The 17044-nt window shown below is 43.6% G+C and overlaps 1 protein-coding gene across 2 annotated transcripts in view; it reads left to right on the forward strand.

The window, feature by feature from the left end:
* COL19A1 (collagen type XIX alpha 1 chain) overlaps positions 1-17044 on the forward strand; it is a 424680-nt gene that overhangs the window by 361812 nt on the left and 45824 nt on the right. For both annotated transcript variants that reach the window (XM_090034633.1, XM_090034628.1), the window contains exons 40-45: positions 179-232; positions 1177-1221; positions 4928-4972; positions 5234-5296; positions 7181-7216; positions 7372-7416. In XM_090034633.1, the coding sequence (XP_089890759.1) occupies positions 179-232; positions 1177-1221; positions 4928-4972; positions 5234-5296; positions 7181-7216; positions 7372-7416 (288 nt within the window). The remainder of the gene's footprint in view (positions 1-178; positions 233-1176; positions 1222-4927; positions 4973-5233; positions 5297-7180; positions 7217-7371; positions 7417-17044) is intronic.

Genomic DNA, 17044 nt, shown 5'->3' on the forward strand with positions numbered 1-17044 from the left:
TCAGATCATTAAAACCTCACCTGGCAAAATCTGTTCACTCAAAGTTAATAGAATGTTTAGTTGTTTCTTAAATATTTTCAGGTTGAATCCTCTGCATTACATTTATTTGCTCTCCAGCCATTTTATGTCTCATCAAGAAGGTGGAATTATTATTCTATGCGACTTTTTTTTTAACCAGGGAGATCCCGGTTCAATGGGGCTACCAGGTCTAGAAGGACTCCCAGGGGAAAAGGTAGGACTTTAAGAGAGGAAAACATTCTCTTTAGAAGTTGTCTGGCATTTCTCTAGAGTTTCATGTGAATTTCACTGTGTATGCAATGATACTGTGTACCTACCTGAATGAATGAAAAATGACCCATCCACCACCACTCTCTGGGTGCAGCCCTCCAGCCAGTTGGCAACCCAATTGACTGTGTGGGTGTCGACACCACAGTCCCCCAGTTTCTTAATGAGAACAGGGTGAGAGACAGTGTCAAAGGCCTTCTGGAAGTCCAGGAAGACTATGTCCACTGCTACCCCTGCAACTAAGGATTTGGTGATCTGGTCATAGAAGGCCACCAGGTTGGTCTGACAGGAATTTTGTGGCACTACAAATGGATTGCACATTTGTATTCTCATATTTCATAACATTACAAGGGCTTTTGTATCTCTATAAATATAATGTCTGTCCATCCCCTTAAACAGCCTCCTTGTGTGTTGGTTAGAGTGACTTTGGCTATAGGTATAACTTTATTGTTAGTGTCAAATATTTTAGAGTAACATGAAGGGAAAATATAATACTGAATTATCTGTTCATTCTGGTCTTTGGCATGACTATAAATGAGAGAAAGAGCTACTTGGAGATTCACAGATCAGTCGGTTACTTAACCTTGATCCATTTCTCAGTAATTCTTTAACTCATGCCTGACTATCTTCTGAAGTGACCATAAGGGACAATATGCAAATTATGACCTTACAAAATGAAAACATATACCTGGGAAGGTATGAATTATTCAGTTTTGAAAAATAAGTCAATGGTAGAGGTAAATATTAGAAAGTAAGAATTTCTGTTTCCAGTAACTGTGATAAGTTCCTGCCTCTTAGAGTATAACTGCTTCTTCATTAACAAATGCTGTTTTGAGATCCTGTGTTGCCAGTTGCGAGATGTTTGACACTGCAATGGTTTCTTTTCCTTAGGGTGACCGGGGACCAGCTGGTGCACCAGGAGTATCAGGGATACAAGTGAGTATTACTTAAAGAAATGTATTACTTAAAGAAATATATTTGGGGGAAAAGTTGAAATAATCTGAAATCGAGACAAATGCTCATATGCATTATTAATTCTCATATATTCCTAGTAGGGTAGGCACTTTATGAACAGTTATGAAGATAAGGTCCTTTCCCAAAGAGATTACAGCCTTATTAATATCAAGCCATAGTTATATGATTGAAATGATAAAAGAGTGAACTAAATATGTGACACAGGTTGAAATTCAAGAGTGTTTCTACTAAGTCAAAACATCACATGAGACTCTTCAGAACCTCTTCCATTTATTAAAGAAAAGTAAGGTGTCATTTAATATATTCTTGGACATGTATAAATCTTGTGCTCTTTGAAAAATCTTGACAGTTATTTCCTTTAGGATTTACATAAAAAGTCTATCAGACATTTTTAGTGCCAAATTACAGTGAGTGTTTTTCCTGGCTATTAATCTGTTGACATGGACAAAGTGTCTGAAAGACATTTGAGTTCACAGAAGCCATCCAGAATCTCTGTTGCAGATAAGATTAAAAGTAACCGTGACAATAAACTGAAGTTGAACTGCTCATACATGTTCTTACAAGACATAAAATGCTACTTTTCTTTAGATTACAATTGCAGTTGACTAAAATAGAGTGGTTTGGCTATTCAACAGACAGTATGATAATAGCGTAATTTATATGCAAATGCATTATTCTTAAATGTGGCTAATTTCCAACCAGATCAGGAACTGGTTTGTTCTTGTTATTGTTTGGTTTATTTTAATTATGAATGCATGCTTTATGAATCAAAGAGAGGTTGATATTTATCTAGTTAGGTTCCTTTAACCAATATTTCAACACATTTACTATAGGTTTCAAGAGAAGGAGAAAGTTAAATAATTCAATTTGTTAAACATCCCTAAAATAAAGTTAAAAGTGCATGTTAAAAGAATAAGAGTACATTTTTCCGTGTCTACAAGTTAGTCTAAGAGCTTCAAAGCATGGTATTTAAAATCACAATTGATGTTATATTGAACATTATAAATCCATAATACTGTAACCAGTTAAGCTTGTCATAGTTGTTCACTTCCTGTGGATTTCCCCTGGGTTATAGCCAAAATTTTGTTTCTGTTTAAAGCATTGTTCCAAATGCTGGGTGAATATGAAGTATTTAATGAGTTCATTTTAGCCCTATTGTAAACCATTTCACTACTAAGTTTTTAGTCCACGGTTCTGTACAATAAATTATTTCCTTTAACATTTTATGATAAAAAGTGTTTATAAATAAATTCACAGGCCAATGTCAGATTCATTAGAGCAGTAATTATGGATCTTTTTAGGGTCAAGGTACCCCTTGGAAAATGTCAGCTCTTAGTTTTCACTCTTTTTTGACTAGGGAAAAATAATACAGCAGTTTGCCTATTGCAAGGAATTCCAGGTCTACAGACAGACATTATGCATAAACCTGTTTAAGTGATCAGAAACTGGTTTAAACCTGTAACAAAACAGATCTTCAGTGCACATAAACCAGTTTGTGAATGGCTGAAAACAGTTTGAGATAAACCTGGTTGAATATAGTATCAGACACAACTGATTTGGCTGAAACCGGCTTATGCAGCGTCTGTCCCAGACCCCTTGCTCGTTTAAGATAAATCAGACTCCCCCAGCATACTGGCATGCTCTTGGTCTGAGTGGGGCTCTCTGCTCCACAGCAGAGCTGGCCTTTCCCCTCTGCTCTCTAGCCAGAGCAGGGGTAGGGTGTGGTCAGACACTGGCCTGCCATGGCCCCTATGGCAAATTTCTCCATCCATCCCCTCTCCCCTCCCCCTCCCTTTGCTGGCAAACCCTGGGGACTGCAGCTGCTGTTTGCCAGCCCCAGCCATACCTCCATAACTCCCTCTGTCCCCTCTCTCCCCTGGAATGCAAGGCTTTGGCTGCAGTTCGTGTGGCTTACACAGCGGCCCTGGAGCAAATGTGTGCAGATCCAAGCTATGCTGCAGCTTTGAGCCCAGAGCTAAGGCTTGCAGGATCAGACTGAGAGGTGGAAAGGGTTGGCAAAGATCATTCGTCAGTGATCACACATGCTGGAGATTTAGTTAAGAGAAGTTGCACCAAAAAATGCAGCGAGCTACATTTAGCAGAACATGTAAACATGAAGCAGAACATGTAAACAAAGCTTTTCTAAATGTGTGGCTGTAAGGAGACACTCTGCCCTCGGGATTAGTAAAACTAACTCTTGGCTTTCTGGTTTACATTTTAAGTTGGACGAAGTTGTGTATGCTGTGTTTTGCTGGGCTGTATCTTAGCTTAGGCAAAGATTATTGCTAGTTCCCTGTTGTATGTTTTGCAAATTGCTTTGTTCCCGGCTGGTGTCTGGCCACGCTCCTTCTGCTCCAGCAGGGAGAAGCCAGAGCCTTGGAGGGCATCTCTCTTCCCTTCCCTTCAGCAGTGGCTGGCAGGTATGCTCTAGCACCCCCCAGCTTCTGGCTTGAGCCACTGCAGGCATGTGCCTGCATTTCCTGGTTTAATAGAGCATATCTGTCCAGCTATTAATTGGTTTAAGATGCACATCTTAGACTAACCTGCAAAGAGTGAATCAATTCAGTCTTGGGCTTTTTGAATATCTGTCCCTAGCCCAGAAGACCATAAGTCTGATTTTTTTTAATAGCATGGATTCTTATTTAAAATCATTGGGTTTATCTTGTGAATTGTGTTTTCTCACCTAACGTATGACGTCCTGTAGCACTCCATGAAGGATCTGAAAGTACCCCAGGGTGCCACAGCATCATGGTTGAGAATCATTGCACTAGAGTTTTGTAGTTCAGGAATAGTTTGGAGAGTTCTTTGGGGAGTTCGAATCTAAGAGGAGATTTGTACTTTTTACCTTACAGGGAGGATGTGTTGAGTGAGGTTCCTCAGGGAGACCGTCATGGGTCCAACATTGTTTAAAATCTGAAGTCATGATTTGGAGGTTGGCATTGATTGTACACTTACCAGTTATGCAGATGACATCAAGTTGGGTGGATCTGTAGACATTCTGAAGGATTTCTCCACAATGATTCAGAATGACCTTGATAAACTTGAGAAATGGTCCAAAATCAATCAAATTAAATGTAGTAAGGATAAGTGCAAAGTCTTGCACTTAGGACACAACAATAACAAGTACAAATACAGACCTGGGAATGCTGGGCTAGACTCCAGTATGGCAGAAAAGGAGTTGGAAGTTGTGGTACATCATAAGCTACATATGAGCCAACAGTGTGCTCTTGTTGCAAAAAAAAGAGTGTCTACTGGCATATTAATAGGACCATCTTCTGCATAGCAAGAGAAATAAATCTCTTGTTCTCTGCAGTACTGGTGAGGCCTTACCTGAGTACTTTGTCCAAGTCTGGCCCCTTTCTTCAGATAAAGAGGTAGACAAATCAGAAAGATTCTAGGAGAAAATATTATTTACAAGGAAAGTCTAAAAGACTATTTGCCTGTAGACAAGGGACTGGATAAAATCGAATTAATATAAGCAACTGCTTTTTAAGTGCTTCATACAACATATTCTTGAAAATTCTCTTAACACATTAACTCAAAAGTGAGTTACATGTATTTTTAAACCAAATACGGATTATACGTCATGCTTGATCTGAAGAAAATTGCTATTTTGCTAGTGGGGCAATTTGTATTTTAAATATTTCTCTTCGATCTCCTTTGACAGGGAAAGCCTGGATCCCCAGGGCCTCCAGGGATACCAGGGGAACCAGTAAGTGCAAGTTTGAATTCTGGCATATTGTGTTTTAGGGTTGTTCATTGTAGCCATGCTGGTCTAAGGACATAGGCAGACAATGTTCTTTGGGTAGATGTGATATCTTTTATTATTTATCTAATAATCATCTTTTATTATTTATCTAATAAAAGATATCACATCTACCCAAAGAACCTTGTTGGCATATTATGTTGACACTCGTGTTTTAAATACAAAATGGAAAACCCTGTTTATGCTTATGTGTGTGTTCTTTATTAGGGTGAAAGAGGCCCTGTGGGAGACATCGGATTTCCTGGGCCAGAAGGGCCTCCTGGAAAACCAGTAAGTAATTAACCACTGAATAAGTGTGTGAAAAAAATTCATTGAAAAAATAGAGACTTAACTTTGCTCAGTATTTCGATAGGAAACCTTCATAGAGCATACAGTGCTGTAGGTCCAGGTATTGCTTGTGCAGCGAGTTCTTGCTGAATGAGGGCCTTGAATGCTGAGGTTTAAGTAGTAAATCCAAAGGACCTCCCAGAATTATTTGAGAGTAGGCATGTCATTCCAAATGTTCAATACAATCTATAGAAGATGGAATTCCTAAGGTCTTTGTAATGTCAGATCAGTTAGAGAATGTTTGATTCATGGTTTATCATCTGTAGGTTGCAAGTGCAATATTGTTGCTATAACATACTGCTTTTTACTGCATAGATAAGTGGCTCTTCTCTATGTTCTTAACAGGCAGATTTTCAAAAGTAACTAGAACATCCCAAATAGACATTTAAATGGAAATGACAGGCTTCAAAAGCTATTTGTGAATGGTGTTTGTCTGTTCTCATGGGGGACTGGTAAGGGCTTAGCATCTGTGGAAAGGACCATCAGGTACTTAAATCAGTTGTGCCCTTCTAAAACACTGTAAAGCAGTGGTGTTAAACTCCCCTAGGGGGTTTCTTATTTTAACTTAAAAATAGATGTTAATCTTTTTGGCCAGGAGAAAATATGATTTACAAGGAAATTCTACAAAACTATTTGCCTGTAGACAAGGGACTGGATAAAATCTAAAGCCAGGTTCTCTTTCAGTTCTTTATTAATGTTTATTTTACACAGTGGTCACCAACCAGTAGATCTTGAAGCCTCTTGTGGTACAGTCAATCCCAGGCTGGGATGGGGGGCTGAGTGCCTGCGTGCATGCACATGTGTGCCCCAGCCCAGCAGGTCAGTCTGTTGGGGAGGGAAGGGATGGGGGCTAGATCGAGGCCCCTGTGGTGAGCCACAGAGGCAGGAGCAGGGACAGACATAGCATAAAATGGTTTGAGCCAAATCAGTTAAGTCTGATACTACATTCAATCAGGTTTATCTTAAACCAGTTTCAGCCATTTTGAAACTGGTTTATGTGCACTGAATTTATGTTCTATTACATGTTTAAACCAGTTTCTGATCATTTAAACCAGTTTATGTATAACTTCTGTCCCTAGCCTTTGTGCCAGTTCTTTTAGTCTCCTGTTCCATTAGGAGCAAAATGAATCTAAAGAGAAACAGATATATTCCTCATCTGTCTCAACCTGACTAACGTCTCTCCACCAAACAATTTATTAAATAAGTCCAGTTCTTGTGGAATGGCATGTGCAGACTCCATGACTCTGCTGTAGCTTGGGCTCTCCATGGCTGTGTGTGGAAGAGTCTGAATTTGTCCCAATGCACTGAAAATATTTCCAGTTTACATGGAACGATACAGTACTTCATTTGGTTTATCGGTTTATCCTTACCTTCCCTTTCTAGATTTGCCTTGAAAGCTCTAGCATTTAGGGCCATTAAAATATATATGCCAGATTTAATGACTATGTATGGAAATGCAATGGAAATGTGTATCCATATCCATAGAACCCAGTCTGTTGAATTCCCAACTCAGTTGTCTGTCTTTGTATGGTCATGGACTAGCCAACTAAAGTATTATTTTCATTATTTGTATCATCTGTAGTCAGATTTAGCATGTCCTGGCATCTCAGCTTTATCCCATACTCTCTTATTTTTCACTTCCAGGCCCGTATACCTATTTTTAGCTAGGTCAAAATTTTGGCTACACAAGCTATTAATTCTGCTATTTCTTTTACAATATTTATTTGTCAGTTCTGTAATAGATCATGAACTTCTTCTGTTCTTGTGACTTTATTTTTAATATATTTGTGTACCCTCAGTTATAACAAAATATTCCTGTTTTTATAGGGAACCAATGGAAAGGATGGATTTCCAGGTCCTCCGGTAAGAAATTACTATTTGGAATGTTAATATATTACATTTTTTAATGATGATATAACTGTTAGTCCCAGACAATTGCCTTCCACAGAGTTAATGGGAAAATGTCTAAGCAAATGTTTAAGCAAAGTATTTTACTTTTTCAAAAACTATTTTAACAGGGTCCACTTGGAAGACCTGGAGACAGAGGTGCCAAAGGAGAAAGAGTAAGTCCTGGTCTAATATGCCTATCAAGAACTATTTGTTTTTTTATTTGGTTTGTTGCATTATCTAACATATTTTACAAATCAAACATATAAATAAAAAATTAACTTTTTAACTCTTTTTATTCCGGCAAATATAGAAACAAATCTCCAGCACTGGAGTAGTACACAGGAATTTCATGAGGTTGAAGTTGTTACATATTTACAAAATAAAAAAATATACAGTATTTCTTATAACCTAGCTTCTACATTTACAATATAACAGTTTTATATATATACATATTACTAATATTCATTAATATGCAAAGAATCTGTCTAGAGGTTCAGGCATACCTCTTTATAATATCAGTGGCCGTGGTCACTGTAGTCCCTCAATACAAGGATAACAGTCTTCCAGTAGATAGGGAAGTTATAGTTTCATAGTTTCAGAGTTGGTAGAGTCGGAAGGGACCTGAGCAGATCATCAAGTCCAACCCCCTGCCATGACAGGAAAGAGTACTGGGGTCAAACAACCCCAGCAAGGTGTTCATCTAGCCTCCTCTTAAAGACCCCCTGGATAGGAGCCAGCACCACTTCTCTTGGAAGTTGGTTCCAGAACATAGCCGCCCTGACTGTGAAGTAGCGCCTCCTGATATCTAGCCTGAATCTACCCTCTGCCAGCTTGTGACCGTTATTCCTAATCACTCCTGGTAGTGCTTGGGGGAACAGGGACTCCCCCGATACCTGCTAGTCCCCTCTGAATAGTTTGTAACAGGCCACTAGATCCCTCCTCAGCCTTCTCTTGTGGAGGCTGAACAGGTTCAGGTCCCTGAGCCTCTCCTCGTAGGGCCTGCCCTGCTGCCCCCTGATCATGCGAGTGGCCCTCCTCTGGACCTTCTCCATGTTGTCCACATCCCCCTTGAAGTGCGGCGCCCAGAACTGGATGCAGTACTCCAACTGCGGCCTGACCAGTGCCGCATAGAGGGGAAGTATCACCTCCTTGGACCTGCTTGAGATGCATCTGTGGATGCATGACAACATGTGGTTGGCCTTCTTGACTGCCTCCCCACACTGCCAGCCCATGTTCATCTAGAAGTCAATGATGACTCCAAGATCCTTTTCTGCCTCTGTACTGACGAGAAGGGATTTCCCCAGCCTGTAGGTATGGTGCTGGTTCTTCTTCCCCAGGTGCAGCACCTTGCACTTGTCGGTGTTGAATCCCATCCTATTCTTGTCCGCCCACTCCTGTAACCTGTCTAGGTCTGATTGCAGCCTATTCCTACCTTCTAGTGTGCCCACTTCTCCCCACATCTTAGTGTCATCAGCAAATTTGAACAGGGTGCTTTTTACCCCCTCGTCCAAGTCACTGATGAAGATGTTGAACAGTGTGGGCCCGAGGACCAAGCCCTGCGGAACCCCGCTGCCCACATTCCTCCAGGTCAAAAATGACCGATCCACTACCACTCTCTGGGTGCAACCCTCCAGCCACTTGGCAACCCATTTGACTGGGTAGGTGTTGACACCACAGTCCAGTTTCTTAATGAGAACGGTGTGAGAGACAGTGTTGAAGGCCTTCCAAAAGTCCAGGAAATCTATGTCCACTGCTACCCCTGCATCTAAGGATTTGGTGATCTGGTCTTAGAAAACCACCAGGTTGGTCTGACAAGACCTGCCTCTATTGAACCCGTGTTGCTTGCCCCTAAGCATAATCTCCCCTGCTGGCCCCTCGTGGACATGTGCCAGAATAATTCTCTCAAAAAGCTTGCCCAGGATTGAGGTAAGACTAACTGGCCTATAGTTTCCCGGGTTCTCCTTCCTCCCTTTTTTGAAGATGGGAACCACACTGCCCCTCTTCCAGTCCTCTGGCACCACACCAGAGCACCATGAGTGCTCGTACAGCCATGCCAGGGGTCCTGCAATGACCTCAGCTAATTCCCTCAGTACTCTGGGGTGGAGATCGTCCAGATCAGCTGATTTGAATACATCCAGTCCCTCCAGAAGTTCCCTAACTAGTTCCTCACTAACCCTTGGCCTAGGTGCACCTCCCTGGGGTCTGAGGGGGGCCCAGAGGAGGGGTGGCTGTTCCGGTCTCTGTGCAGAAAAATGGAGGCAAAGAAATCATTAAATATGTTAGCTTTGTCGTCTGGTGTGACAACCAAATTTCCTAGTGTGTTCTGCAGTGGCCCCAAATTACCCGGAACCTTCTTTTTGCCCCCTGTGTATTTAAAAAAGGACTTCTTGTTGTCCTTGATCCAGGAAGCTAGTCCCAGTTCCATCTCTGCCTTGGATTTCCTGACTGCCCCCCTGCATCCCTGAGCAACTGCAGTATAATCCTCCCTGGTGATGGCCCCTCCCTTACATTGGGCATGCGCCTCCCTTTTAGCTAAGAGACATTTCCCGGTGCTTTTGGTGAGCCATGGGGGCTTTTGTGCCCTCCTGCTCCCTTTGATCCGTGTTGGGATTACTTCCCTTTGGGCTTGGAGAATAGTTTCCTTAAGGAGCGACCACGCTTCTTGGACACCTGGCTGCCCTCCGTCTGGGACCTCAGTGCTTCCCCAACTATTCTCCTTAGCTCATTGAAGTCCGCCCTCCTGAAATCTAGGGCTGCTGCCTTGCTGCAGGCCTTTGCCACCTTGCGCTGGATTGTGAATTCCAGCAGGCGATGATCACTGTCATCCAGGTGGTCGAGCACCCGCAGCCCCCTCACCAGGTTGTCATCAGTGGCCAGCACCAGGTCCAACAAGGTGTCCCCCCTGGTGGGGCTGTGCACCTCCTGGGTTAGATGGAGGTCCTGCATTCTGGCTAGGAACCTACGTGAGCGGTCAGACCTGGCTGACTGCTCTTCCCAGCAGATGTCTGGAAAGTTCAGGTCCCCCATGATGACCACGTCCTTTGACCTAACTACCTCCGTGAGCTGACTTAAGAATTCCTGTTCTAGCTCTTTCCCTTGATTGGGTGGTCTTTAGTAGACCCCCACCATTATCAGTGAATCCAGAGATAACTGATAGGCCTGTGTGAAGCAGCTAGTATTTGCTTCGGATTCTTCCAATTCGGGGGACAGTGATTCAATTTGGTAATTTGAATCACAGTCCTGAACTGATTTGTCCAAATCTGATTTGAAGATTCGGCCCCCACCGAATCAGCTGAATGTCTGAATCAGACAGACCCCATCTCCCACGTGCTCTCCCAACCCCATCAATGACTGCCCTACCCAGCCCCAGGTCCCGGCTTTTTGGAAGAAAAAGCCCCCACTCACCAGCTGCTGCCAGGTGGGGTGGCCATCCTTGCTGCCCCCACTGCCCCATGCTGCGTGGGGGGACTGTGTCATGAGCCCCTATCCCCCATCCGGTCTCCTGCCCCAGCTCCCGGCTCTTTAAAAATAAAAAAAATTTAAAAGCCTGCATTCACCGGCTGCTGCCAGGCAGAGGGCATGATCCCTGCTACCCCCCACTGCCCCATGTCATGTGGAGGGCTCTATCACAAGCCCCCCCAATCCCTGCCCGCTCTCCCTGGGAGGCCATGGAAATGTATCATGTGGTCCAGCCACATTCAGGTGATAGATTTTGCTGAGGAAAGGCCCATGCATGGGATAGAGGGCAATTTTTGTAAGTTGGTCAATTATTGTCAGGATTGTAGAAAAAACATTTGAGAATTGCCACTTTACAGTGAAGTCCAGGGAGCTGACCATGGCCAAAGTGGGGTGGTGAAGAGTTGGAGGAGTCAGCAAAGGTTCTGAGGAGGTTTCTTGATTTGGGCACAGTCCATTATAAGAATGGATTAAGACCATCTGTATCATCTTGTGCAGTTGCAGCCACCAAAAGCAACAGGAGATGAGGTGATAGGTGTTCTTAGTTCCAAAGTGGCATGCTAATAGGGAGTCATGATTTAGGCAAAAGATAGTTAATCTATCCAGACCCAGGGGCACATTAATGCTACCTCAGGTAAATATCACCCTATCTTGGACTCGATGTGGATGTTGTACTAATGGTCTGCTCTTCAGGGAATATTTTCTCTTGGATGGTGGCACAGAGCAGAGAGAGTGAGTCCATCAGCAACACAGCACAGATGAGGCTATGCGGCTTCAGAAAAGAATTAGATTCATATGGCTTTTGTAATGAGTCTGTGTCATATTCAACCTTCCATGCACATCTTTCAGATATTTCATAGGTCTGAATTAGTTATCAGCATGTAGCAGATCCTTTCTCTGCTGTATATATTACAGCTTCATCCAACAGATTTTTGACACAAATCTAAATCCATATGTTAATGCTTCTGTGATATTGGCTGAATAGCTCTTTAAATATCTATAACTGTTAATATATACAGAATAGTTTCATGTCATGTTAGCAGTTTGTGACAGGTTAACTTCACATATCAGGTGGGAGGTTGCAAGGCTTAGGAAGTTTTTTGCATTTGTAGCCTTTTCATACTTCTCTCTTTCTGCACATTTACCAGTGTCAAGTTAAACTTCAGTCTGGAATTCATTATGATTTCAATTAATCTAGTAAAACATCACAAGTCACAGGGGTCTTTATACTGAAACTTAATTATAGTGACTAATAAACTCTAACTCATTGGAAACCAAACAGATTTGGAGTTCAAATGACTGATGAAAGGAGGGATGTAAATTACTGTGTACAGCATTACATTTCTAGTGTGATTTTTTTAAAACCTAAAATATAACATTACATAATTTTAGCAATTCTTTATTATAATTATACAGCTAATAGAGTTGTTCACTTAGCCTCCCCATTCAGGATTTCATCTGGTAAAGCATTAATTAATTCCTTGTACTATTTCCTTCCAATGGTGTAACTTAACATTAGGTTAAGCGATGCAGCAAAGGCAGTCAGTGACCCTTAAGAATCATCAACTGTTTATTAGCAGTCCAAATGCATGACTTGCTCCTCTGTTCCATAACCTTAGTTCAGCAAACAAGTAGAAAATATATTAGGTCATTTTTAAGGATTTCATTCCTTACAAACAAAACAAATCAAGTGGCATCTCAGCTTCGATCACATGAGCCTTGATGAAAACCATTGCTGGCAATCTCATTAGTCTTTGATTTATTTTGTTTGCAAGGAATTAATTAATTAAAAATGGCTTCATTGTATCAGCTGTATTTTTTATTAACTGAAATTGTGAAACAGAACACCACATGCACTTGATCTTTCACATTTTTATTGCCAAGGTCAAATATAAAAAACCTGTTCAGAGGCCTTTAACTCAGCTTAATATATCAACTGTTTGTAATCATAACTTGAAAATGGTACATAAATACATAAGCCCCTCCTTAATTTCATTATGACCTTCACTCTGAGTCAGTATAAGCTACATATATTTATTTCTTGTCCTTTTGGTGGCATAAACAAATTATCTATGAGCCCAGTGTAGCCCACACTGAATTCTGTAGAGTTATATAATGCATCATATTGTTGAATTCAGTTTAATATAGAGGTTCCCAATACCAGTAAAATCACCAGTGCAACTCCCATTTGGATACTGCCTGTACTTTCTTGCTGTATGAAATGCTTTTTCATATACAATAGCTGTCTCTACTGTTTCATTGAGTTTCCAAGATTTATATATTTTAGAAGTTGTGAAGTTGCATTTTATCCAATGACTATATAATGTATAAGTAGTATAAGAGAGATGATGTAGCTATGACAGTCCAGAAATTATATGAAGCAAGGATTTCTTAGGGTGTTATCATGTATTGGACCAACTATACAGAGCCAACTGAATATTTGGTCCAGTAAAAAATACCACCCTAAGAAATCCTTGCCTCTCTATATAATGTATCATGCATAAATAGTCTTTGGACAAAGGATCAGAACCTAGGTGAATGAGCTACATCACTGGGTTTCAGTCATATTTCCTTTTTCTCCTTTTCTCATAGTTAATGAATCTTGATTTCTTTTCAAAGTGGCACAGCTTAAACAAGTGGAGAGCACTTCCTTTCCCCACTAAAACAATCTGTGGCCAGGGGATTAGGACTGTGTTCTAGGAGTTTTGAACCCCCTTAGATTAAGGAAAGAATTGAACTTCCTGGAATATGTCTCTGCCTATTATGTTATTGCAGTGGACCACCATCACCCTGTGTTTTTTAATGAACGTGGCCATAGCTGCCTCTGTTCATATGGAGCTGAATACTGTATGTGTCAAGCACATAGTGATAATGCCTCCACATCTGGCCACTCAGGGGACTTCATAGTTTCACAGTATTTAGGGTCGGAAGGGACCTCAGCAGATGATCGAGTCCGACCCCCTGCCATGGCAGGAAAGAGTACTGGGGTCAAACAACCTCAGCAAGGTATACATCTAGCCTCCTCTTAAAGACCCCCAGGGTATGAGCCAGCACCAGTTCTCTTGGAAGTTGGTTCCAGAACATAGCCACCCTGACCGTGAAGTAGCACCTCCTGATATCTAGCCTAAATCTACCCTCTGCCAGCATGTGACCGTTATTCCTGGTCACCCCTGGTCACCCCTGGTAGTGCACAAGGCAACGGGGATTTCCCCAATGCCTGCTGGTGCCCCCTGACTAGTTTGTAACAGGCCACTAGATCCCCCCCCAAGCCTCCTACTATGAAGGCTGAACAGGTTTAGGTCCCGTAGCCTCTCCAAATAGGGTCTGCCCTGCTGCCCCCTGATCATGCGAGTGGCCCTCCTCTGGACTCTCTCCATGTTGTCCACATCTCTCTTGAAGTGCGGTGCCCAGAACTGGATGCAGTATTCCAGTTGCGGCCTGACCAGTGCCACATAGAGGGGGAGGATCACTTCCTTGGACCTGCTCAAGATGCATCTCCGGATGCATGACAAGGTGCATCCCCACACTGCCGGCCCATGTTCATCTTGGCATCAATGACGACTCCAAGATCTTTTTCTGCCTCTGTCCTAACGAGAAGGGAGTTCCCCAGCCTGTAGGTGTGCTGCTGGTTCTTCCTCCCCAGGTGCATCACCTTGCACTTGTCGATGTTGAATCCCATCCTATTCTCATCCACCCACCTCTGTAACCTGTCTAGGTTCAATTGCAGCCTATTCCTCCCTTCTAGCATGCCCACATCCCTCCACATCTTAGTGTCATCAGCAAAGTTGAACAGGGTGCTATTGACCTCCTTATCCAAGTCACTGATGAAGATGTTGAACAGTGCGGGCCCGAGGACCGAGCCCTGCGGAACCCGCCTGCCCACATCCCTCCAAGTCAAAAATGACCCGTCCACCACCACTCTCTGGGTGTGGCCCTCCAGCCACTTGGCGACCCATTTGACTATGTGGGTGTCAACACCACAGTCCCCCAGTTTCTTAATGAGAACGGGGTGAGAGACAGTGTCGAAGGCCTTCCGAAAGTCCAGGAAGTCTATGTCCACTGCTACCCCTCTATCTAAGGATTTGGTGATCTGGTCATAGAAGGCCACCAGGTTGGTCTGACAGGACCTGCTGCTAATGACCCGGTGTTGCTTGCCCCTAAGCATAATCTCCCCTGCTGGCCCCTTGTGGATATGCGCCAGAATAATTTTCTCAAAAAGCTTGCCAAGGATTGAGGTAAGACTACCTGGCCTATAGTTTCCCAGGTCCTCCTTCCTCCCCTTTTTGAAGATGGGAACCACATTGGCCCTCTTTCAGTCCTCTGGCACCACACAAGAGCACCACATGTGCTTGGAAAGCCGTGCCAGAACAATGACCTCAGCCAATTCCTTCAGTATTCTAGGGTTGAGACCGTCCGGACCAGTTGATTTGAATACATCCAGTCCCTCCAGAAGTTTCCTAACTACTTCCTCACTAACCCTTGGCCTAGGCATGCCTTCCCTGGGGTTTAAGAGGGACCCAGGGTGGGGAGACTGTTCTGGTCCCTGCTCAGGAAAATGGAGGCAAAGAAATCATTAAATATGTTAGCTTTGTCATCTGGTGTAACGACCAAATTTCCTAGCATGTTCTGCAGGGGCCCCACATTACCCGGAACCTTCTTTTTGCCCCCTATGTATTTCATAGATTTCATAGAAATCAGGGCTGGAAGGGACCTCGGGAGATCATTGAGTCCAGCCCCCTGCCCAAAGGGCAGGAAGTCAGCTAGGGTCATAGGATCCCAGCAAGATAAGCATCCAATTTACTCTTGAAGGTGTTCAGTGTAGGTGCTTGAACCACCTCTGCTGGCAGACTGTTCCAGACCTTGGGGGCTTAGACAGTAAAGAAATTCTTCCTTATGTACATCCTGAAACGGTCTTGCAGGAGTTTGTGACCGTTCGACCTCGTCATCCCTTGGGGCGCTCTGGTGAACAAATGTTCCCCCAGATCCTGGTAGTCACCCCTGAGAAACTTACAGGTGGCCATCAGATCACCCCTGAGCCTACGCTTTTCCAGGCTAAAGAGTCCCATGGCTCTCAGCCTGTCATCGTAAGATCTGTTTTCCTGACCACTGATCATACGCGTGGCTCTCCTCTGGACTCTCTCAAGCTTCTCCACATCCTTTTTGAATTGTGGAGCCCAAAACTGGATGCAGTACTCCAGCTGCGGCCTCACCAAGGCCAAGTACAAGGGGAGAATGACGTCCCGGGATTTGCTTGAGAAGCATCTATAGATGCAACCCAGCGTTTTGGTCGCTTTAAAAGCCGCAGCATCGCACTGCAGGCTCATGTTCATCTTGTGGTCAATGATGACCCCCAAGTCTCTTTCTTTTCTAGTGCTATCCAACGTAGCACTGCTGAGCCTATAAGGATGCTGCAGGTTTTTCCTCCCAAGGTGGAGAACCTTGCATCTTTCAGTGTTAAACACCATCAGGTTCTCGTCTGCCCATTTGCTGAGCTTGTCCAGGTCAGCATGGATCACCTGCCTATCTTCTGGCATGGATGCTTTGCCCCAAAGTTTGGTGTCATAGGCAAACTTGGCCAGTCCACTCCTGACTCCAATGTCCACATCATTAACAAAGATGTTGAACAGTATGGGTCCCAGGACAGAGCCTTGAGGGACCCCACTGGTCACAAGGCACCACGATGAGTGACTGCCATCGATTACAACCCTCTGGGTCCGACCACGGAGCCAGTTTCCCAGCCAGCGGATCATGGTGGAGCCAAGGCCACAACTGGCCAGTTTGGCCAGGAGCTGATCATGGGATACCAGATCAAAAGCTTTTTTGACATCAAGATATATGACATCAATCTCTTCTCCCTCGTCTAGGTGATAGGTCACCTGGTCGTAGAAGGAAATGAGATTGGGCAAACAAGACCTACCCGCAACAAACCCATGCTGGCTATCCCTTAGGATGTTAGCCTGGGCCAGTCCATCAAGGATGGCCTCCTTAATAAAATTTTCTAAGATCTTCCCCAGGATAGAAGTCAGGCTAATGGGCCTCTGGTTAGCCGGATTCACTCTCCTCCCTTTCTTGAAGATCGGCACCACATTGTCCTTCTTCCAGTCTTCGGGCACTACACCAGAGCGCCAGGAGTTTTCAAAGATCTGTGCCAGGGGCTGGGCTATGACGCTCACCAGCTCCCTGAGTACTCTGGGGTGCAGATTGTCAGGGCCGGCTGACTTGAAGGTATCCATCTTCTCAAGGTGTTCCTTCACGAGGTCAGCATTTATGGAGGGTAGGGGATCCCCATCACCTGGATCTCTCCGTCCCATAGCAGACATGGGCGTCCCATGGGACTGATGAAAG

This window comes from Crocodylus siamensis, chromosome 1 (genome assembly GCF_052110815.1).
Source record: "Crocodylus siamensis isolate JL-2025a chromosome 1, ASM5211081v1, whole genome shotgun sequence".
Taxonomy (NCBI): Eukaryota; Metazoa; Chordata; order Crocodylia; family Crocodylidae; genus Crocodylus; species Crocodylus siamensis.